Here is a 22,375-nt window from a genome sequence, read left to right as displayed (position 1 = left end):
GCTGTGTTTAAGGCAGGCTGTGCCTTAGCGCTTCCTGAAAAGGGGTGATTTAAAATGTACTGTGCTGTAGAGGAAAGCTTGTTATTCAGCATGCTAATTATTTCTAGCTCCCTGTATTTATGGAATGTTACGGAATAACCAGCTCACCACAAAGCAAATAGCACAAAATCAGCACCTTTTATCATTTTGGCACTTTAGTGCATAAACACATTCTAGAGTCTCTTGGGGGGAGGGGGAGGAGGGGAGTTACTGGGAATTAAATAATATTCTTATGACTTCTAAATTATGGCATTGAGTTTCATGATCTGTAACACTCTGTGTACGTAGTCCGTGTTATGTGTTTTATTAGTCCCAGTGGCTTACAGTGCAAAGGTCAGCTGCAAAGAGAAGATGTAAAAGGCTGTTTTGTGGGACAGGGGGGACATCCTTGGGCGAGCTGTATTTGCATACCTACGCCATGCTGGGACACCAGAACTTACCCCCAGCTCCTTTTGCTTCAGGAAGGATGAAAGCTGGGTTACAAAGCACTTACAACGGAGGATTTGTGGCCAGCATATGTTACTAGAGGATGAGACTGGGGTTTGTCAAGGCCCAGATGAACGACCCATTACTACAAAGGAGAGGTCTGAACACTCATGAATGACAACTGGGAGCAATTGAAGTATGAAGGGGAAGGAGGATGGGCTGCAGCTCCAGGTGTTTCTGGGTAGTTCCACGTGGTCTCCAGGAACAACAAGCAGGTGTTTCCTAGAATGTGCAATTCCATAAAATACTGCCCATAAAACCAGGGCTTATGGGCTTCTTCGTAAGCTTGCTTGTATTACAAAGAGTTGTAGGTTGTGTGCTTCGGTGCTGGGAGAAGTGTCTGCTGACAGTGGTTACCCAGCATCTAACAGGCAGAGTGGTCGTGAAGCACATAAAGCTTCAGAAAACCTTAAATTGACATTGAAAATTAGAGAAAGCCACAGCTGCTGGTTGCCAATCCAAGTGTGCAGCTACTCTGCCTTCCTTTTTCTTTCCCTTTTCAGGTGAAAAGAAGTGGATCAACAGCTGATAGAGGCAGGAGATTTTCACTCCCCTTCAAGACTCCATATTGCATGTTTTTCCAGACTATCCTATAAATAAAAATAGTCATTAAGATACAGTGCCTGTGGCTATAATATCCAAGGATAAGTATTTGAGATGCGATGAGAGATGCTGTTATGGTTTTGTAATTTGGTTGGTGTTGGTATTCCACAACAGAACACCATGCCTAATAATGGGAGTAAAGGGGACAAGTTTTTTTTCTGTGGACTGCCTTAAATGTTCATGTGGGGAGTGGCACTGGAGGGGAATTGGGGAAGGGGACGGGGTTGCTGGCCCGGCTCCCTGCGAGGAGACTACGCGGTCGGAGCTTCCCGCCTTCCACAGCTCCATCGGTGAGATTGGGGACTTGGTATTCTCTTTGTTGAAACTCTCTTGTTGTTGTTCAGCGTTATTAGGTTATTAAACTGCCGTTCGTTCTCAGATCACCTTTTTTCTCCTTCATTTTTTGTTAGACCCAATCGCAATCTCCCTTCCCTTCCCCCCTCCCGAAACGCACGTGGCCGGGCCGCGCCGCCGCCGCGCCGTACAGTGCCGCTAGAGAAAGGGGGAACTTTTGTTCCTGCTGCCCTGGGCTTGTTCCCACTGTCCCGGAGTGAGCTCTAGAGAGAACTCCGTGACAGATGCTCAGGGAATTGATAAGCCTTTAGGAGAAAAAATTTCTTGAGATCAATTTCCTGATTCAATACTGAAGTCTTCCTATCATACAAAAAGTAATGTGATTGTCCATGGCTCTAATAACAGCTTGATTTTTTTCTACTGAGCTTTCATCTATAAAAATCAAATTTATCCAGCATTAGTCTGCATTTTGGAAGAAACAAGTTTTTCTTGATATGATATTAATCTGTTCTGATGCGTTAATATGGGAGAAAGATAATTTGTTGCGTTTTCTTCAAACAGAAGTGATCAGCTGGGAGATAGGCAGAATAATTGTCTTTGTCCTTCATTGTCACAGGCCATTAGCTAATGAATTTAAGCTGTTCTTGGCTCTTGCTCCAATAAGAAAACAACATTTAGAGATCCTGTAGCCTCAGTGTTATATAAAACCTTTCTGTGGGTTTTATTTTGGTCTCACTGAGTGCACTGAGATATGCACCATGACTTCGCAGCAAATGATGAGGTCAACATTAGCTGATGTAGTGGGGTCTAGCAAACTGATGTCCATCTACAGTTAGTAACATTGCCACCAGCTATAGCCTCTTTGTTTTGTTCCTTCTAACCAAACAGTTTTAGGGGGAATGGTCTTAAACTGAGACAGGGGAGGTTCATGTTGGATCTTAGGAGTAAGTTTTTCACACAGAGGGTGGTGACGCCCTGGAACAGGTTGCCCAAGGAGGCTGTGAATGCCCCATCCCTGTTGGCATTCAAGGCCAGGCTGGATGTGGCTCTGGGCAGCCTGGTCTGCTGGTTGGTGGCCCTGCACATAGCTGGGGGTTGGGACTGGATGAGCACTGTGGGCCTTTTCAACCCAGGCCATTCTATGATTCTAATTTAGCCAGACTTTTAATGCCTGTTTTTTTGTGACTGTTTCAGGTTGATCTTTTGGATGAGCAGATTTGCTAAAAGAGGTTGTATGAGATAACCTTCAGCGGAGCTGGGAACGGACATGACTTTTGGGCCTCCTATCAAATTGCTTCTCTGCACAGCATTGTTCCTGTGCCTGGTTGGCACCAGTGCTCCTCCTGCAGACCAGAGAGCATGGAATGGCTTCTTCCTGCAGCTCCCCCTCCCTTCTAGGCCCATTCAGCAAGAACTGTTCTGCCTCTTCCTGGCAGAGCCACAGCTGGCCAGCTCAGCTGGGGGGCACCACCTTTGGGATGCAAGAGTGCTGTGCCAAGGGCAGGTGCCGGGCAGCAGCCATCATCCATTGCCCTAAACTAGTAACGCTTAGAGCCTTGCTGACAGATGCTGATACACACTACGGGTAAATTCAGTGTGCATGAAAGGACTCTTGTTCTTCTTCAGCAGAGAGCATAAAGACAGATTGTCAGACAAATCAATCTCTGATAGCTCTCTTTTCAACAGCATCGAGCTGTTATTTTTCCTGGGCTTTGCCAGAACATCTGATTTATCTGCTGTTCCCCTAAACAGACAGATTTGCTGGTTTGGATGATACAGGATCTTTTGTCAGGAAGAAAGAGGCCCTGACCAGCCTTTTGCTGTTGCTGTGTATGTCCTTGCTTAGCTCCAGAGCTCTGGGTAGAGGTGGAAGGAAGGTGTACCTGTGATGACTAAGTTTGTTTTTTTCTCTTGTAGCTCTATGGAGTTGTAAAGGCATCCACTCCTCCTGGGTATGTGTAAATTAGATTGCCAAAACAATTCAGAGAGAGTCTCCCACAGGGACAAATGGCAGGTAGGGCTGTTTGCCAAACACTGCCACGATCTGACAGAATGAGCCCTACAGCCCATCTGTAGTGAGCTCCAACTTGTTTCTTCCTAACTATGCATTTGACTACTCACTCCCTAAGCCATCTTGGAGATAACCAAGGTCAGGCTGGACAGAACTGTGAGCAGACTGATCACCTACAGGTGTCCCCGTTCATTGCTGGGGTGTTAGACTAGATAACCTTACAGGGTCCCTTCCAACTCAAACAATTCTATGGTGAGTACCAGGATGGAAGGGCTGAAGTCCCATTCTGTGCTTTGGAGACCAGCTCTCTGTGTATGCAGGGAGAGCGCTAGAGGAGTTAGTCGATATTTGCATATAGTGACTTCAATACACACAGTGTTACAAGTGTACAAGGAGATTAACAAAGACTTAAAGTAATACACTCAGTTGAAATAATTTGCAGTGCTGTTAAACACACGTGGATTGATTTGGACTTACTGAAGAGCAGTTTCTGAGCCTGGAATTACATAGTTTGGGCATGGCTGAGATTGTAAACATGGGAGCAGGCAACTTGTGCTCCAGACCCCTCACAGCTTTGCTGCCCTTCTCTGGACACGCTCCAGGGCCTCAATGTCCTCCTTGCAGTGAGGGTCCCAACACTGAACACAGCACTCGGGGTGCGGCCTCACCAGAGCTGAGTACAGTGGGTGAGGTTCAGATCCTGGTGAGGATTTGGGGTGTGACCTGTGCCAACCTGTGCCTTGTTAATGTCCCCACTCCAAGGCAGCATACCTCTGTTCCTAACAGCCTGTGTGCATGACTAATGGTGTAGATCCAAGTGAAGTAGGCGTTCTCTTTAAAGGCGACATATGATATTGTAGTTGGACAAAGAGGAATTTCCTGTGTAATCTCTGGAGACAGCTGTATTACATTTTTATGATCGCTCTGATATTTATGCAGAGTTATTGAAATACGGTTAAAAGGCTTAAATTCTTTTCCAGTATGGTATTGTGATTGCGTGTCCAACTACTCCGTTTCTAATAAACAGGTCCTTAGATTAGAAAAAAAGAAGCCATGGGCTCCACAACTATAACTCCTCGACCCCTCCACCTCTGGGAATTCCTTTGGGTGCCTCCACAAACCTCCACCTGCAGTCCAAGTTGCTCCATCTCAGATGTTCTGCCAGTGCTCTTGGAAGAGGGTCTTTCTGTTCCGATTCTGCTTTTGTGGGGTGTCACTTGTGCTGGCAAACCCATCCAAAATGGTTTTTTGCAAATTCCAGCCGCGGGTTGCTTGCTTATTTTGTCTAAAGCTTGTCTAAAGGCCCTCCCCCTTCCAGCTGTTTCCATAGAGTGCTGTTGGCAGGCTGTGTAACAAGCAATTGGGTTATGAATCAAGTATATGTTAAAAAAGAAGGCAGTGCTCAAAGGTAAAAGGGATTTCAGAGAAGACAAAAAGAAGTTATTCCAGTGAGGAAAAAGTGAACAGCAAATGTTCACAGGTCAGTGTTCCTGAAGGGCATCTTAAGTTAAATCAACAGCTGAATTATTTGGGAAGAAATGTGGTATTTATTTGACAACGACAAACAAGGCAACAAAAGGAGGAACTCTTCACCTCATTAATGCTGCAGGATGTCCTAAACAAGCATCATTTTACCTTGCAAAAAGGCAAGGGAGACCACACAGGAAGGGTACTGAAGGACTGGAAAAGGTACAGAAGACACTAAGCATGATTAAAGGATCGAAAGCTGTTATTTATGGACAAAGCACAGCCTGCTTTTGCTTTTTCCTTCTTTCTTTTTCTTTTTCTTTTTCTTTTTCTTTTTCTTTTTCTTTTTCTTTTTCTTTTTCTTTTTCTTTTTCTTTTTCTTTCCTTTCCTTNTTTCTTTTTCTTTTTCTTTTTCTTTTTCTTTTTCTTTTTCTTTTTCTTTTTCTTTTTCTTTTTCTTTTTCTTTCCTTTCCTTTTCTTTTTTTTTTCTTTTTTTTTTCTTTTTTCTTTTTTTTTTTTTTTTTAAAGGGAGAAATGGCCCAATGAGGGTACAATTCTAAAGGATACCAAAAGCTGGATGATAAAACTCGTTAACTTGCTCAGCCCACTTGCAAGCTAACCAACATCAGACTGACTGGAAATAACTCTGGAAAACGTTCCTTGAAGAAATTAGTTCTAACCCAGTGTTTTGTGAGGCACAATAAGGCAATGCTGTCTGCAGTGTGCAGGTCTCCACCACCAACACCCCATCTTTCATCTCGGCTCCAAGGGCTGAACTGCTGCAACGTGGCTTCTGCATTTCAGGAATGTGACTCCAGTCCTTGACCTCGTCTGTAGATAAATATGACGTCTCTTTTACTGCTGAGTGGCTCAGGAAGAATTTCAGCCAGGTAGAGGTGGGATAAAGGAATTACAGGTGAGGATGTTTTTCATCCTCCCTTTTGGAACCAGGCTCTTGTCTTTACCTACAGGACTTTGGTCTGGGCAGGAGCGCCCAGCACTTCCGGGATGGTGCAGTGAAGCCGTTTGCAAAGGCTGAGACGTGAAGCTGCCATCAGGAAATGGGCTTTTGGGGCACCCCTTCTGGGCAGAGCACAGCAGGGCACCATGTTCAGGACTGGAGGATGGCGCTTTGCTCAGATTTGAGGAAGCCCGTGTGAATTCTCCACTATGTAAAGGTGGGATCAAACTTCTGAAGGGATCCAGAGAGATGAGGGCGTTTCAGATGTAGCAGGTGAAGGCACAGCCCACTGCCTCACAAAGCTGAGTGCTCTTGTAAATGTGACATAATCCAATTAGTCAATTACCTCGGTGACATTTCCGCAGGCTCGTGTACCGGGGAAGCAGATTTATAAGGATGGCTATTTCTAGCAAAGGCCATTTATGTCCTGGTGAACAACCCGCCCTCAGTCACTCTGATGGCGAGGTGTGATGCAGCTCTCAGCATCCCGCGCCGTGCCCAGGTGTGGAGGGTGAGGACATGCATAGATACACCCCCACGGCTTCATTGAGGCGAGGAACACAGCGGGCTCGGCAGGAATATCGCTGTCAGAGCCGCCCTGAGCACATCGTGGACCTGGGACTGACAGCGGTAACTCGAAGTGGAGCGCTGAGGAACCGGATCCCGATAACGGCTGGAACCCGACTCCCGCCTCACACAGCACGCGAGCCGCCCGCTCGGATGGAGGCACATGATGTCGATGCTGCACGGCCGGCCTCGTTTCCCCAATGCCGGGCAGCAGATCGGCGCTTCAAAGAAAAACGGGGCTCACGTCAAGCTCCGCGTGCGGAGCTGGGCAGCAAATCCCCCACACACGTGCCAAGCCGACGAGGCCGGATCCCCGACCGGCCATGAGCGCAGCCCCGCCCGCACCGCGTCCCGCCGCCACGCGGCCCCGCCCCTCCCTGACAGCCCGCTCCTCCCGCCGCGCCCACCTTGCCGCTGTAGGAAGCTCTACAGCCAATCGCCGCACGTTGTCGCGCTGACGGGCGACCGAGCTCGCCTATCGCGAGGCTTTTCCTAACGCGCGACCCCGCCTCCTCGGGTACCGCGGCCAATCGGGACGGAGATGGGCCGTAGTGGGAGCTGAGGAGCGGAGGGCTCGCGAGCGCCGCCTTCCCTCAGCGCTCGGCTCTGCCCGCTGCAGGATCGCCCCTCCGGCCGCGGGTGATTGACGCGGAGCGGCGGCCAATGGGAGGTGCGGGGCGCGCGGCTCAGCCAATGGGACGGCGGGGGGCGGGCCGCGCCCGGCCGGGGGGCGGTGGGTCGGGCCGGGCCGGGGCGAGACGCTGCGCGTTGCCGGCAGGAGGGCGATGGTGGCGGCGTGAGGCGCGGCGGGACCCGCGCGGGCTGCCCGGCCGGCGGGGCTGTGCGGCCACGGGAACGCGGGGGAACGGCCGCGGGGCGCCGCCAAGGCGATGGGCGGTGTCGGTGTCGGGGCCGCCTCTCGGCTCGCCGCGCAGTGCCAGCGCCCGCCCCGGGGAACGCCGTGAGAGCGGCTGCAGGTGAGCGCCGCGCCCGCGGGAGCCGCCCCGGGCCTTCCCTGCCGCCCCAGCCCCGCCGCCCCTCGCTCCCTCCTCCCCGGCGGCGTGTTCGTCCTTAACGCCCGGGGCTGCGGGGGACGCGGGGCTGACGGCGGCCGGGCGCGGGGTGGCGGGGAAGCCCCGTTGGGCTGCAGCTCAGCGCCCCGCGCCGCCCTCCCGCCGGGCTCCGGAGCCCGCCGCCGCCTCCTCCGGCCCGGGTCGGACGGCGGCCTGCGGGGCAGCCGGGGCCGCCCTGCCCTGCCCTGCCATGCCATGCCCTGCCATGCCATGCCCTGCCGTCCCTCATCGTGCCCCGAGCCGGCGGTCCCGCGGTAGCGCTCCCCTCTGTCCCGCTCCTTCTGCCCGGCACGAGGCGTGGGGTGCGTGTGTGATGGGGGGCAGCCGGCACGGCTTTTGTCAGCGCCGCGGAGACAAAGAAAAGCGGCTCCCCGCATCCCGCCCCGCTTCCAGGGGTGCCGCCGGACCCCGCTGCCCCGCCGGTCGCTGCTGCCGGCGGTGCCGGTGCCGCTAAAAGGACGCGTCGATACGCCTCCAAACGGGCTCGCGGTTCGCATTTCTAGAATTGCTGCAGCCGTATAAATCCGTGTATTCGTTCGGGGTGACGGGACGGGCTCTGGCGGTGCGGCTCGCGGTCCTTGTGCGGAGGGTTCCGGGCTGGGAGCGATGGCAGCGTGCCGCCCACTAACCTGCATCTTCCACGGCCTTTTTGTCTCCCAGTCCTGCAGTCTCCACGCCGTCCGCCGTGTGAGGGATGCTCATGGTTCCGTGAGAGAACTTCCTCGCCTCTTTTGCTCACTTGCAGCCCCTATTGCCTGCTGCTCCTGGACGGTGATGAGCCATTCAGCCGCACTGGGATCTCTACTGTGAAGAAAAGAGGGGCGAAATATGAGTTGTAGACATCCTCTCGAGCTTCTTGTTCATTGTTTTTCCTGCATCTGTATATAAACCTGCTAGTACTGAGCACGCGCTCTTACGCATACGTGGGTGTTCTTGCGACTGTGCCACAGGACCAGTGGTGTTCCTCGCAGTCATGGCTTCAGTTTGGAAAAGACTGCAGCGTGTTGGGAAACATGCGTCCAAGTTCCAGTTTGTGGCCTCCTACCAGGAGCTGATGGTGGAGTGCACCAAAAAATGGTAAGGAGTGACTCGCTGCTGCCCAAACACGGAGTGAGTTCTTGATGCTGAAACTGAAGGCTCTTGCTCGTTGCATGTTGTTCGGGGTGTGCGTGGCCTCACTTCCCTCACCTGCCCATCGCAGAAGCGGCTGTGTAAGGTGTGTGGTGTCTGGAGCATGGTGCTGCAGCTTGGGCCTGTTGGTTTTGCTCTGCGTTGAGATTCTCTTTGCTGATGTTATTACATGGGACAGTGCTTTTATGAGCTTGACACCTGTAGCTTAGTGGCTTTTTTTTTTGCTGTTCATTTACCTATACTATATGTATTTTCCAAGAGTCCTTTTGTGGCCTGCAGCTTGCTCTTGGGGCTGGCTGTCCCCTTCCGATGCTGACTTTAGCTGGCTGAGCCATTTGGGCTCAGCTCTGAGCACGGTGTTGCTGTCATCTGGTTTTGATTTTGACTCCTTTACCTGAAGGATGTCTCGTCTCTCCTCTTTCCTTTCCAGATTCTAAAGGAAAGAGATGAGAGGTGGGTCCTTGGGAATTGTCTGAAGGCACTTGTTTAGTTGGGCAGGAATTTCGTGCAGCAGCGGTCCAGTCGGATGGCTTTGGAGCTGACTAGACAGCAGTTATGGTAATTGAGTGGCTCTGGCACAGGCACGTCTTGCTTCCTGTGCTAAATGAACTTAAGTGCATCTGATGGGGGCAAGACTGGAAACAGTTTTTATAGTCTGCTAGCAAACATCTCCGTTATACAAATACCGGAATGCTTTTATACCTGAGGAATATTGATGTTGTAATTCCTCACATTAGCATGAGCCTGTAGTACCAGGGCATGGAGGAAGTACTTTGCAGTCCTTGTGGATGGAGACGTTCAAACCGCCCTGAAACAATCTGCAGCCTCCTTCTAATACTGGCTTTGTCCTATTGTCCTTGCATTGGCTGACTTTGCTGGTTATGAGTAATTGCCTCTGTAAATTCAAATGGTATCTTATGGAGTTGGAAATGTCAGTCAGATGTGCTGGAAGGCTGCTTGCTGCTCTGCTGTAAAGGAACACCGCTGGCTTAGTTGTGTGCTTATTTCTACCAAGCTACCTGCTGGCCTCAGGTGTCTCCAAAGATGGTGAAGAAACAGAATTATTTTGGAATTGGAACATTCTTTCGCTGAACAAACTTATGAATAAAAATAGCTTAAAGGTTGAAAGAGACTGTCACGGTCACCTCAGGTGACCAACCATCCAGCTCAGGCCCAGGAGTTCTCCATTGTAATCAGGTTTATTTCAGCATTGTGTGAGTAATGTCTTATGCCTTGTCATCTTTCATTTCTCCTTCACACCAACTCATCTCTTTTGGCTCTCATTTTCACTTTCACTCCTTCCACGTGAACATGCAGAACTCTTCAGTACTGAAGTACGAACGTTCAGATTGGATCTGCAGCCTCTTCTCACTTAAGAAAGTCACACACAAAAGTTCTCTTGTCAGCAATCGTGTTATTTTAGAAACAATTAACTTCTTGTTCCATCACAGTGTGACCACCTAGCAATATGCCAGCATGGTGAGTGGTCATGCTGCCTTCAAAGCCTCAGCTGTGCATAAATATATATATATATATAAGCTTTTTTTTTTTTTTTTTTGCTTTACATCCTTTGATGTAACGTGCTGGGTTGGTGCTCGCATTTGTTGTAAGGGAAGAGAGGAATGGTGCTGAAATGCGGATGAATTCTAGGAAAAAAAACAATGGGGAAAAATATCATTCACACAGCCGTTTGGTTGTAGACTTCCTGTTCTGCTTCCTCTTGTTTGGAGAGCCTTAACAAAAACGTTCCTTAAACATGTGAGTTCCAAGGGAGAAATGAACTCCATATGCTCTCTTTGCTGATCACGTATTAAGCATCAGAGTTATGGTCTGTGTCTGTAGCTCCGCACTGTAAGTGTATTTGGATCAAAATGTGGTCAGCACTAAGTTATTTTAATGTACTGGCATTTGAACAATGCGGGGTTTCTGCAGGAAAAGAATGCCCCATTGATGTTTTAAAATCAATGACAATGCAGTCAGAAACGCAGCTGAACTGAGATGCATTTGTGTGTGAGGCTGAGCACGGCTGGGCCGGGTTGTGTGCTCTGAGCTGCTCTCTGCTGTCGGGGTTCTGTTTGGCTTTGGGAAACGACTTGTACATCCGTAGCTGCCCATGCACAGATTGCAGCCCCAGGTGGGTATCTAGGAGGCCGTCGTGCTTTTTGGCTCCCCTGAACTTGTGTTAATGTTTTTGCTTAGTATTCAGAACAGCTCAGAAATGTATGCTGGGAGGTCACCGCCGCTCTGTAGTTGTTGCTCCAGTCTTTAAAAGCATCACCTCCAGGAGCAGCGCTTCTCCTGCGTAGGCTGACAATCCCTGCTGCCTCTTCTTTCTGACTCTTGTTGGTGATTGCTTTGCACTGGTGGTGTATGGGGGGGGCAGATTGTGACAGGCTGCCCGGTGTTGTCACTGTTTCATCAGGAAAGCTTCATTTTCAGGTAATTAGCAGGGCCAAGTTGTGCCTGTGGCATTGTGGCTGCTCCCTCTGACCCAGCCCTAATTATTGTGGCAGCTCAGTGCCTTTGAAAAATGGAGCAGTTAGTTCATATAGAGCCTTTTGCTTCATAGAAATAAATAAACGCAGCCTGGGTCTTTAGGATGGATTAGCGAGCCCTGCTGCTGTGAAAACGTAATGCTTTGCATTAATCATAGAAGCACTTGATTTTTTTTGAAGGACGCTTGCTTGGAGGTGCTGGAGTGTGTCATCCTCTGCCTGCCCTTGGGATAAGCTGGGGCAGCGTGGGATTTCCAGCCAGAATGGCAGTCCTGGCTTGGAGGAGCAGAGCACGGAAGGAAAGCATTCACGTAGGCCTTATTCTCAGTGCAGACCCCTTAATGGCAAAAAAAACCCAAAAGAACTACCACCTAAAGATCCCCAAGTGGGGTTGCTGGATCAGCCTTGTCTAGTCAAGCTCGTGGACTCTGGGGGTAGGATGGCTTTCGTGTTTCCTTATTTCTCTGTATGGGTGATATGTCAGGGCTTCAACAGGATCTTCCAAGCGTAGCGTGGCCTCATTTCTGAGTTCTTAATACGTGCTTGTCCAAAACATGTTGTTGTGAGCAGGAAAGCCACTTACCTGGATGCAGGTGCTGCTTGAAACCAGTGGAAATGTGTAAAGATGTGATGAACTCCTGCAGGACGTGTGCAGTGCCTGTCATCTACGTGATCTGCTTTGCTTTTAAATAGTGCTTCAGCATACATGGAGCTGTGGTGCTCTCAGAGGGTTAAAACTCACTTAGATGCTGCTTTGACTGAAGGCAAGGCAGCATGTTCACAAAGTAAGTCACCTATTTTGGTATCATATTGGTATGCTCTGAAGTAGGTTCTGTATTTTCAAATACGTGTCTTTCTCTTTTGCAAATGAACCAGGGCTTCATTTTTCTTCCTAAAGACTTGGGCCATCTGTTTCTCTCTTCTATTGTAGTTTCATAACTGGATGCTGAAGGAATGTCAACATTTGGCATGCACTGCGCATGGGAGAGAGGAGCTTTTTGAGATTCCTCAGCTCACAGCAGCCTTCCTGCCTGCCTTCTGCTCCCTGCTTTCCACCGGGAGCTCAGCAGTTAGTAGCCAGTGCAGGCTGCCTGCTCGGGGTCATCGCCTCGCTTTGTTTCGTGAGCACCTAAGTGCTGTTAATTACTAAGGAGAGTCAAGTGGAAATTTGTAGCGGAAAGAGATGCACGGCAGAGGGGTTTAGGAACTTGGAGCTGTGTTTTCTGAGGCCTGTGTTTCTGTCATGGCCTTGCTTTTGAGAGTCCTTAATGGGATTTGCACTGGCCTTGTCAGTGTACCTGGCAAGTACACTGTGTGCACAGAAAGCATCAGGCACTTCCTCCTGGCTTTTATAGCTGTTCTCCTCAATTAAAATATGCTCCATCCTCACTCTCTTGAATTAGATCTCTAATTCCATGCTAAATCATCCCCACCTGCAAATACGTTTCATTGTGTTCTTAATTCGTATCCAGTTTTCTCTTGAGGACTTTGTGAGGGGTTAAATTGTATATCAAGCTTATTCTTTCCATGTGATCCTTTTCCAAATTGCCACCACCAGCTGTGCTGGAGGTCAGTCCCGTCCATTTCTTCCTGCAGACAATTAGAACACACCTACTTTCCTTATGCAAATGCAGTTCTCTGCCAGCTCGTGTCTCACTCAGCACCCAGAAGAAAATCTTTCATTTCAGAATTGTAGATTTCCTTTGAAGTGTCTGCCTCACTCCTACCTTACCAAGCTGCCCAGCAACCCCCTTCTATATCCTTATGCCAGTACTGTGGACTACAGAGTAGGGATTTCTCATCTAAACTGTTAGTCACATTTTGTGCAGTATCTTTAGTAGGAAGGGCATGAGTGGATGTAGATCCTTTCCTGCTGTATTTCTCATGTTGGTAATGCTGCCTATTTACACCCATTTCCTATTTGCAGCAGCCCTTTGGCGGGGTTGGGAGCTCTGTGTGCAGTTCCTAGTAGGCTAGAGACAGAATTCTATGCAGCAATTCCATGACTGAGTTAACCAGCCTAGTAATAACAAAAATATCTGTCCAAAGCAAAAGAGATTAAGTTATAGCCAAGTGCAGACAAATCCATCTTAATGGCCTGCCATTCATTCACTTAAAGGGATGAGGATGTCTCCTCAGGTAAATAAAATACCCTGCTTTGGAGTTCCAACACAGCTTTGTTTTTGAGAGAGGAGCTGTGTGTGTGTGTGTTTGTGTGTGTCTACTGAACTTCTTTGTAGAGATGTTAGAGCTGTACAAACAAACAAAAGCTGGCCGTGTTCCTGCAGCACTGTTGCATGCACACACACACTAAGGTACGTGCACACTAAGGTATGTACACACTAAGGTATGTACACAGTTCTTTTGAACCCAGCAGACTGGAGCTGGAATAAAGATTTATTTTGTTTTCCCAGGACTGGCTCACCCTGAATGCTCTTTTGAGCTCTTTCGGTGTTACGAGGGTAAATAAAATGAAATATGATGACATTGTGTAGGCCTCAGCTGGGCTGAATCTTCAGTCTCGGGCCGTATGGTGCCAGTCTGTTACTTCAATTAGTTTTTAATTGGTTGGAAAGAGCTGAAACCCCTTTCATAGCATGGAGTGAATAAGGAGAGGAGGAGGAGGCTGATAAGGTTGACTAAATCTGAGGAAACTCTTACAAAACAAATCCTTTAGTTCCTCCACCGAAAGCATTCTTCTTGGGTGGCTCAAAGGGAACGAGGCTGAGGGCTCCCCCAGGTCTCTGTGACTGGTACTGTGTGGTGCCTAGTGCCCCACTGCTGCTCCTTGGGGTGGGTGCTGGCTCTGCAGGCAGCTCTGGGTGCCCCATGGTGGGCTCCAAAACACAGCAAATGTTCAGCTGAGCTTCTGTTCTCTGAGGAATACAAACAGTAAATAAAGCGGGCCTTGCTTTCTTCCTCTTGTTGTCCTTATTTGACTAATGTATTTCTGTGTACAGTTCATGTCAGTGCATCAGAGCCTCTCAGTTGGAAGGCTCTGTGTTTTGGCAGTTGAGGTGTGGGATACTTGTGGCTTTTGGCACCTACAAGGCATTGCTGGGACTTGGAAGCTGTGTGGAAGGCTTGTGCTAACACTAGCAGAAATGCAGCTATGGATGGTGGTGGCTGGGGCTGTACTTCACGAGGCTTTCTGGGCCTGGGAGCAGCTCTGAGGTGTTCCTGTTCCTTATTGTTATTGTGGCTCCATTTTTTTATGTCTATTTCACTGTTGTACTATTTGAGACTTTTTGTGGATTACTGTGGAGCTGTGGCCAGGCTCTGCAGCTGCTTTGCTGTCTCTGTGGCTACGTATTAATTTCAGTATAAACTGGCTGTGTGTTCTGGTGCCTGTGCTGCCTGATGCCTGCAGCCTCCTTGGCCATCTTGGGGACTGAGAGTAACGTGTTAGTGCTTGTGCTTCCATATAGAATCATAGGATGGCCTGAGTTGAAGAGGACCACAGTGATATCTAGTTTCAACCCCTTGCCACGTGCAGGGTCATCACCCACCAGACCAGGCCACATCCAGCCTGGCCTTCAGTACATCCAGTGACAAAAACTGACTTTCTCCTTCCAGCTACCCTTGGGAAGATGTTTGTGTAGCTGGCACTGTTAATATCAAAAGCTGTATTATAAAAGTAATGGGAGAATCTGGACCTTTGAATGCGGTTGGCAGCACATGGTACGCTGCCACTCAGCATGCCTTGGGAACTTCCTTTAGGACTGTTTAGGAACAGTCCTTTCAGTGACTGCTCATTAAGTAAACTCTGAATCCCTTTGTTTGCAGCAGTACGTAAAGAGGAGATTTAAAAAAGCAGAAAAGAACTGTCAAAACAGCTTAATTCCCTCTTCCAATGAAGATCTAACAGCATCCCGTGCAGTTCCAGCCCAACCTGTTGCTGATTTATCTGTCATTTATTAGCAGAAGGTTTAACCTTGACATCTGCTGTTAACACCTGGCAGCCTTACAGCTCTGGAGTCCTGCTGCTGGTTGGCTGGGTCTTGTTTTTCTCACCTGTTTGCCTGTAGTTTCCTTCTGGTTGTACCTATAATCGCTTGGAGGACTGATGCTGTGATTTATCTCTCCCCATAGGTAACCCAAACAGTAGCTGATAAAGCTGTGGCTCATACAAGGTTTTTGTGTTGCTTTTCTCTTCAAAAGCAGATCTTAGCTGCAAAGAGTACTTGGGATATCCTTCTTTTAAGTCAAAGAAACGCATTTTCATAAAACTTCCCCTCGTGTTCTTTTATCTTTGACATGCAAGAGAATTTTAGGAATGGGAAAGTCCTGACCCTTTTTTCACCACTTCCTCTCTTACCACAAAAAGCAAAAGAATCTCGCTGAGGCATATTTCGGACATTCCTCTTCACTGCTAATGCTCGTTAAAAGATCCTTTCTTTTAAACACATCTGGTGTTGGTGCTCTCACCCCGTTTATTGGGGTCTGTGTGTGTACAGCAGGGACTCCCTGTGGAAGGTAAGCTTTTCTTTTCGTAATTCATTTTCTTGCTAAATTCGTTCCCATTTCTCCCATGAGAAGATGGTTGCTCTGAGCTCTGTTGCCTCTGCGTTCTCTTCTCAGAATTCCAAGACAGGATTTTAACTGCTCCTCGTAGAGGAGCTATTTTCTTTTCTACAGGTTCTTTTTTCATACAGCAAATAGGGTATGACTTCTTTTTCCTTTCCAAGCTGCACATTAACCAACAGTAATCTTCACCCTTAGACTTCTCACCGTGGCTGATGTGGTTCTGGGGTTTTCTTACAGAGAACTGAGAAGTCAGTGTGCAAGCAGCCGTAGCACCAGAGCTGCAAGCATTTAGAGCTTGGGATGCAGTGCCCACTTTAGTCCCTCGTGGTGCCATGCCAGGTGGCAGTGCCATTCCTTGTCTCCTTTCATAGTGCCACATGCAGAGCGCTGGAACGTGGACATTCTTGCCTCTGAGTTCAGTCCAGTTGTCTGGAGCGGACTCCAGTGAAGTACTTACAGTACGCAGGCCTGGATAAGGTGCTGACTGCAGTGAGCAGAATAGCTTTGTCTGAAATGAAACTTGAGGAGTAAGAATGTTTACTGTAGAGAATAATGGTTCTTGTTTTAGCAACAGCTGTTAGGACGAGAGCGCTACCTTGATTTGCAGTTAATGATAACGTCAAGGAATTGTAATGGGGGGAAAAGATAATCTTGAGCTACTCTTGGCTATAGTAGGACTGCAGTCCATGTTAGCTTCTTGTGAGAACTGTCCATATCTTTTATGGTTGACCAAGTCCTGTTAGGGCCCAGAGGAGAAAGCTGCTGCTCCTTACTGTCACGGAGGGGCTTTCTGCCCTCCTCCTCCTTTGGTGCTGTGGGAAATAGGTGGACACAGGGAAGGCTTACTTGGGTTTGCCATAGGTTTTCTGTGCCAGGTTATGTTTCTCTGTTTGTTGCCTTCAGGAATGGCCTTGCTGTTTTTTACATGGCATATTTACTTGTTGCAGCGTTCCTCACTGATGAAAAGAAGGAGCTGTGAGCTGAGCTGGTGGGCGGGCAGAGCAGTAAGGAGCAGAACATAAGGCTTTTCTGCCAGCATCAGTCTGCTGGTCTGCCTGTGCCGGGTATGGGATAGACAAGGCAAATCTTTTGGTTTGGAGATGCAAAAACAGTGACCTCAATAGAAGGAACCCATGTGCAGAGCAAAACTAATTTGCAGAAGAGCCGTGGAGCCTTCTTGCATTTCTGCCAGCGTCATCTTTTTGGTTAGCACATGTTTCATTGCTGGGGTCTCAGCTTCCTCTTATGCTGAACATCTGGCAGATGAGGTACTGCTAGATCAGTGAAGTATCTCACATTATAATGCACAGCCCAGGACTTCATCCTTCTTTTGGGTTCCATTCAACTGCCATCACTCTGTGTGTTACCCAAAGAGGTTTGCAGAGTCCTTAGGGTGTTCCACTTGAAAACTGGATTTCTTGTGCTGTTGAGCTTTCAAACCTGATTTTGCTGAGTAAGCAACATGCATATATAGGTGAACCCTTGAGTGTGTGTGCAGCAGCTCCACAGCTTCACTGTGCCTTTGCAGTCAGTGTCAAGCAGCACCGGCTCTTCCTTTAGGCAGGAGAGAGCAGCACAGAGGTACTTCATCTAGAGACATGCTCTGGTATCACTAATGGGCTAACTAGAAATCAAATGAGGCTTTGCTCAAACATGGGTCTTGGTGTTTCACTGCAGTAATTCCTAAGAGTCACAATTCTTTCAGAGCCTCTTTTAAAAGAGAGGTTACAACTTCTCTTGATCTGTACTAATTACAGCCTCACCTTTTTTGAGGGACAGCAATTCAGTCGTTCAGTTAAAAAAGAAAGCCAAATTTCAAGTGTTCCAGCGGTGAGTGAAAAAGTGTAATTTAAACATTCCTACCTTTAAGACACGGGTAGGAAAAGACTGGTATTAACAGTGTGTGATACTTATCAAAAACCAAACACAAAAGCAAACCCCCTGAATGCATTTGCAAGGTGCTGTCCTGTTGCGTTTTCTATTTGCAGGAATAATTCTAACTTTGGAAATAAAATCGTAGTGTGTGTGTGTGTGGCCTTCAGATCCACGGGGCTTCAAAATGGCACATCCTGCTTTGGCACCGTGTTCTGTTTCTGTAGCAGATCTCTGTGCTGGCTGTTTTCCATATAGGTGGCACATGTCGCTTTGCAGGTGGTTGATGTGCAAAGGGAGTAGAGCAGTACGTGCACAAGCCATACTTCCATTTTCTTATGATTTAGCGCATTTGTGCACAGCAACGGGAAGGTAAGAATATTTAGACTTTGTTGAGCTAATTGTCAAACCATGAGTTATGTCTCCATTTGAGCCCGGGCAGCTGGTTCTGTATATATGCAGCTGTGGGAGTTGTGTTTTTTTTTCTATCCCTAGGCAAGTTAGCAAAGAAGCTGCACACTGTTCAGTGCCTTTCAGCCCACGTGCAGCCAAAAGCTGCATTGTGATGTTGCAAGTTGTAAGAGTTTGCAAGGCTGTGTTGATTTTTGGTGTCTTCAGGCAGTAGTTATTTTTGTTAGTTAGGTACGTAACTTTAGCTTGGTGAATTCAGCGCCCTCATCTGCTCAGAACAGACTTGATACAGTCTCTGCAGCTTTTTCTATGCAGGTGTTTTTGATTTCGGTGAGCAGGGATGAAGTCCTTTTTGCTTCTTGTATTGCTGGAGACTGAGGTCTCATGGTGAAGGCAGCGCAAGTCTGAAAATCCTCATTCCATCCTATGCTTGATTTCAGCTTCTGTGTAACTGGAGACAAGTCATCTTCTAAGTTGCTTGCTAATTTGTGCACACAAATCACCTTCCGTCACCTGTCCTGCAACTTTACATCCTCCATGACTTACAAGTAGGATTTATGTCTGCTGTTAAAGGCCAGGAGATAGCAGCGCTCCCTTCTGTGGTACCGGCAACTGACGGGGCATTTTGCTGTGTAGAAATAGCTGTGGAGCACTGAGAAGTTCTTTGTCCTCACAGCTCTGCTGTTAACAGTGCAGGACCTGCAGTGAGCTTCTGGCTGTGGAGAACACCCTTTCTTTGCTCTCAGTTTTCCTTTGAGTGGTTTGGAATTCTCAGAAGAGTGTATGTAATGGATAAACGCCAGGATGGGGGGAAGGAAGTAGTTTGTACTGGCAGACAAGTACATCCTCTCTGGGTCGGCATTGCTAACATGTGTCATCCAGCCGTGGTGATGTATTAGAGAGTGACAATAACCATAAGGACCAGGCTGCCTCTCAGTGGAAGCGATGGGTGCCTGAAGCATGTAATTGGACTTGAAAGGCTACATGCTGATGGCTGCGGCAGGAGGAATTCAGGGACCTTATGCTGTGCATGTCAGATCCACTTGCAAGCAGTTGTGACGGGCCGACTGACAGTTCGAACTGCAGAGCTTCAAGAATTCAGCGGTGTTTGTGTAGAAACCAAAGCACTAATGAAGGAAAGGAACTTGTAAAGCTCTATGAAGACTTCTGGGTGTAAAGCCCTAGTGTCAGACATGAGAGCGTGGTCCTGCCGGCTCTGCTGCCTCTGCCCTCCTGCTGCTCAGAGGGTCTGTGGGGCAGCAGATGTCTTTGGGCCCCTTGGGATTTCAGGTGGCTCTACTTGTCTTGCTGTGACCCTGCCTTTGTCTGGGCTGAGTTCTGCTGAGAGCTGTTGGACAGTGGGGGAAGGAAACCCACCGGGAAGGTGTCAGTGCTGCACAGCAGCTGTGTGTTGAGCTGGAAGAGGGAGCAAGGCCTGTGTGCGTCTGTCAGAGCCCAAGAGGCAAGGTTAAATTAACAGATCAAGCTGAGATAAGTGTTCTGTGTAAGGTCTTATCCATGCTTAGAAACTGGGGAAGTTGAGGAGAGCTGACTTGTAGTGCATAATAAAGCTGAGCTGTGGTTTGAGTGCACGCAGTGGAGAGCTTTGCAAGGCAACGTTACTGTTCCTGAGCCTTCCCCCATAGGCCTGCCTGCCCTCTGGAACGTCTCCTGTGATGGAGCAAGGACTCGCACTTCTTTCTGCAGTGCCAGCCCGGTGAGGGCCAGTGTCCCAGCTGAGTGCTCTGGAACCAAATGTGATAGAGTTTTGCAGGCTTCAGCTTTTAAGCCTTGCTTCTTTTAAAGACGTAAAAGCACATATTTGTATCAAGTATGCCAAAATATGTAGAAAATCTTATTTTGCAGAATCCATGGGGTTTAGGCGCCCACACGTTGCTATTGTCTGAGTTGATGATGGTGCACATAACTGTTTTTTCCCCCTCAGTGCTCCGTGTGCAGTACTGGGCTACAGACATTGATTCCTGTTCCCTCGGTGGTTAGCTTATAGAGCAAGTCTTTATTCGCTGGGCTTCTTTGGTCCTAATTAAGCAAACACATCCAAAGTTGAAGTTGAGATTGAATAATGTGACTTAGTCTTCGTTTCCTTGACTGCGCTACCCTTCTAAAATATTTCAGTTATAATTTTTCTTTCTGCCCTCGTTCAGTGCCACATCCCACACTGCTGGGGTTGGTTTTTGGCCTTTTGCTGGGTGTTTCATTGAGGGTGAGCAGCTTTGTTTCTTACTTGGAGTGGATGCCTCGCGGCACGTTATGAGATTAAGGGTGTTTTGTTCCAGGAGCCGGCCTACCTTCCCTTCCTGTTCCCATTTCTGCTTCCAAGGAGAAGAGCTTTTCACACCAGACACGTTTGTGTTTACAGATAAAAAAATTTAAATTAGAATAAAATTGAAATCTGGGATGAGACAGAATTGTTTAATCTTTTAAGCCATGTGCTCTATGGGATAGAGGGGCTCTGTCTCTTTATCCCTTTGCCTCATTTAATGGTACAAGACTAGAATCCAGCCTGCAAGACATCAAATCCACTTAATAAAAAGCCTGGACAGCGTCCAGGAGTCTCTTCAGTGTCTGCAGATGTTACATTACTGCTGCCCTGTGAGAAGTCCCATCAGCTTACTGAGCAGCTATCGGGCTGGCACAAAATTGGGCATTGGATTTGAGCTTTTTTGATTCTTTCGTATATAATGCCTGCTGTGACAGTGCAGGAGGAAGGAAGGGGAGGTCAGTGTAGTGGCCAGTGAGTCTCAGCCTGTAGTCACAGACCTTGTGTGTGCTGGGTACCACAGGCCTCAGCACAGGGCGTGGGAGCAGTCAGTGCTGGTGGTGTCACTGCATCTCCATTGGGAACAGGAGGAAAGGGCAGCTACAATTTGTATTGCAGGAGATTCCAAAGGCACAAAAGACCTTTATGGCCTTGGGGGGTGTCCTCCTGTTGGATACCATAGCTAAGTGTGTGCTTTCCAAGGAAGAGGCTGGGTATAGGTGACTGCTGTGAAAAGCCAAGTGTGAGGAAGTGTGCTGCTCTGGTAGCAGTGTGTGTCTGCAGGGCTGGTTGGGCTTCTGGAGGGCTCGGTCAGTTTCAGGCCCTAAAAACTAGACAGATTTTTATTGGATGTACAGTTCTAGATGAGGGGAAAGGAGCTAACATAGCAGGCCACATTTTCATTTTCCCCTGTATTTTTTCTCTGTGATATTAATTTGTGTTACCTTTATCTTGTCAGTGTTCTCTGGAAGTTTGCAGCTTGACCAATTACTGAGAACCATGTATGGCCCATCCCAGGCAAACTGTTCTGTTTTGTGTGGATAGACCAGGGTAAATGAATCTGACCGACTTTCCTTTGCATTCCAATAGGGACCGTAGGCAAGAAGAGACTCCCATAAGGTCAAACAGTGATTCGGAGTACTGGCAAAACTTAAGCAATCAGGTGACCACCAATGATTCTCAGTTGCGTCCCAAGTATCATTAGGTACCATCTGTGACCCCAGGACCTGCAACTCTTGAGGCTCCCAGGGGAGAGTGACATTCAACCTACAAATAACACATGCCGTTTTCCTACCAGCGAGGATCACTGTGTCGTTCCCTAAACCTCTTTCGGTGATCTTAATCCAACTGCATGAATCTCGGGGGAACGCACTGAAATTAAATGATCTTAAATATCCCTGGAACCCAGAATCCTCCCACACAGGGATCCCGATCAAACATGTTTGGAATGGCGAAGTGGCTGATTGCAAGCTAAGACAAAAGTCTGTTCTTCCTGTCTGATTAGCCCATGTAACCCATAAGTTCCCCGGTTGTTGAATCAAATGAATGCCCCCCACCGGCGACCAACACAGACACAAAAGGCACAACAGCATTAGCATGGTAGTTCTCGTTGGCAGCAAGGGTTGTTTCTCTGAGTTCTCAGGTTTCTTTTTCTTCGGTATCCACGAGAAAGCTCTTCTTTTGCGCTCTGTCGATTCAGGATTCCTTGGGCGGCCGATCAAGAGGTCCATGATCAACACCACTATGAGGTCTGCACCCTTGGCCCAGTTTAAAAGAGTGGGAAGGAGCCCTGGGCCATTGGCACCCTCCCGTACCAGTTTTCCTGCGGCAAAACCTTGAATTTTTGACACTGATGTGCATCATGTCCAGCCCAACCACACAATTGACAAGGTTCCCCCAGTCCCTGTGATTCCTTCTGATTAATCCTCTTAGGGCATTGGGCTTTAAGGTGACCAAGCTGTCCACACTTAAAGCACAACAATTTGCAAAAGGAGGTTGATGACAGATGAGGAGCCTTTAATTGGAGAGCTCATTGTGCATGAGCTCAGAATAGATGCAGATTAATTCAGGATTTATCATTGCAGATAACTTTCTGATGCAGGTGGTAAAGGAACCGACACGGGGTGGGGCGTTGCTGGACCTTATTCTCACCAATAA

At 48.2% G+C, this 22,375-nt stretch overlaps 1 protein-coding gene and 1 long non-coding RNA gene across 17 annotated transcripts in view; both read left to right on the top strand.

Annotated features, from left to right (window-relative positions):
- The first annotated feature begins 1,175 nt into the window (after nt 1–1,175).
- Nucleotides 1,176–4,402, top strand: LOC116653229. The gene is made up of 2 exons (XR_004306752.1): nt 1,176–1,418; nt 2,617–4,402. It is a non-coding gene; the product is annotated as an uncharacterized LOC116653229 (long non-coding RNA).
- Nucleotides 4,403–7,257: 2,855 nt separating this feature from the next.
- The window catches only part of EHBP1 (EH domain binding protein 1), a 185,121-nt gene continuing 170,003 nt past the window's right edge, over nt 7,258–22,375 (top strand). For 5 of the 16 annotated variants that reach the window (XM_015856563.2, XM_032443930.1, XM_015856570.2 and 2 more), the window contains exons 1-2: nt 7,261–7,405; nt 8,162–8,578. In XM_015856563.2, coding sequence (XP_015712049.1) covers nt 8,475–8,578 — 104 coding nt within the window. In that variant the 5' untranslated portion in view covers nt 7,261–7,405; nt 8,162–8,474. Of the gene's footprint in view, nt 7,406–8,161; nt 8,579–8,637; nt 8,718–15,487; nt 15,604–22,375 lie in introns of those variants that run through there. The other 11 variants (XM_032443929.1, XM_015856565.2, XM_015856571.2 and 8 more) reach the window with 6 other exon arrangements.

The sequence above is a fragment of the Coturnix japonica genome, chromosome 3 (assembly GCF_001577835.2).
Source record: "Coturnix japonica isolate 7356 chromosome 3, Coturnix japonica 2.1, whole genome shotgun sequence".
NCBI classification, from domain to species: domain Eukaryota; kingdom Metazoa; phylum Chordata; class Aves; order Galliformes; family Phasianidae; genus Coturnix; species Coturnix japonica.
Note: the sequence above shows the minus strand (reverse complement) of the source record. Positions and strands in the feature narration are given on the sequence as shown.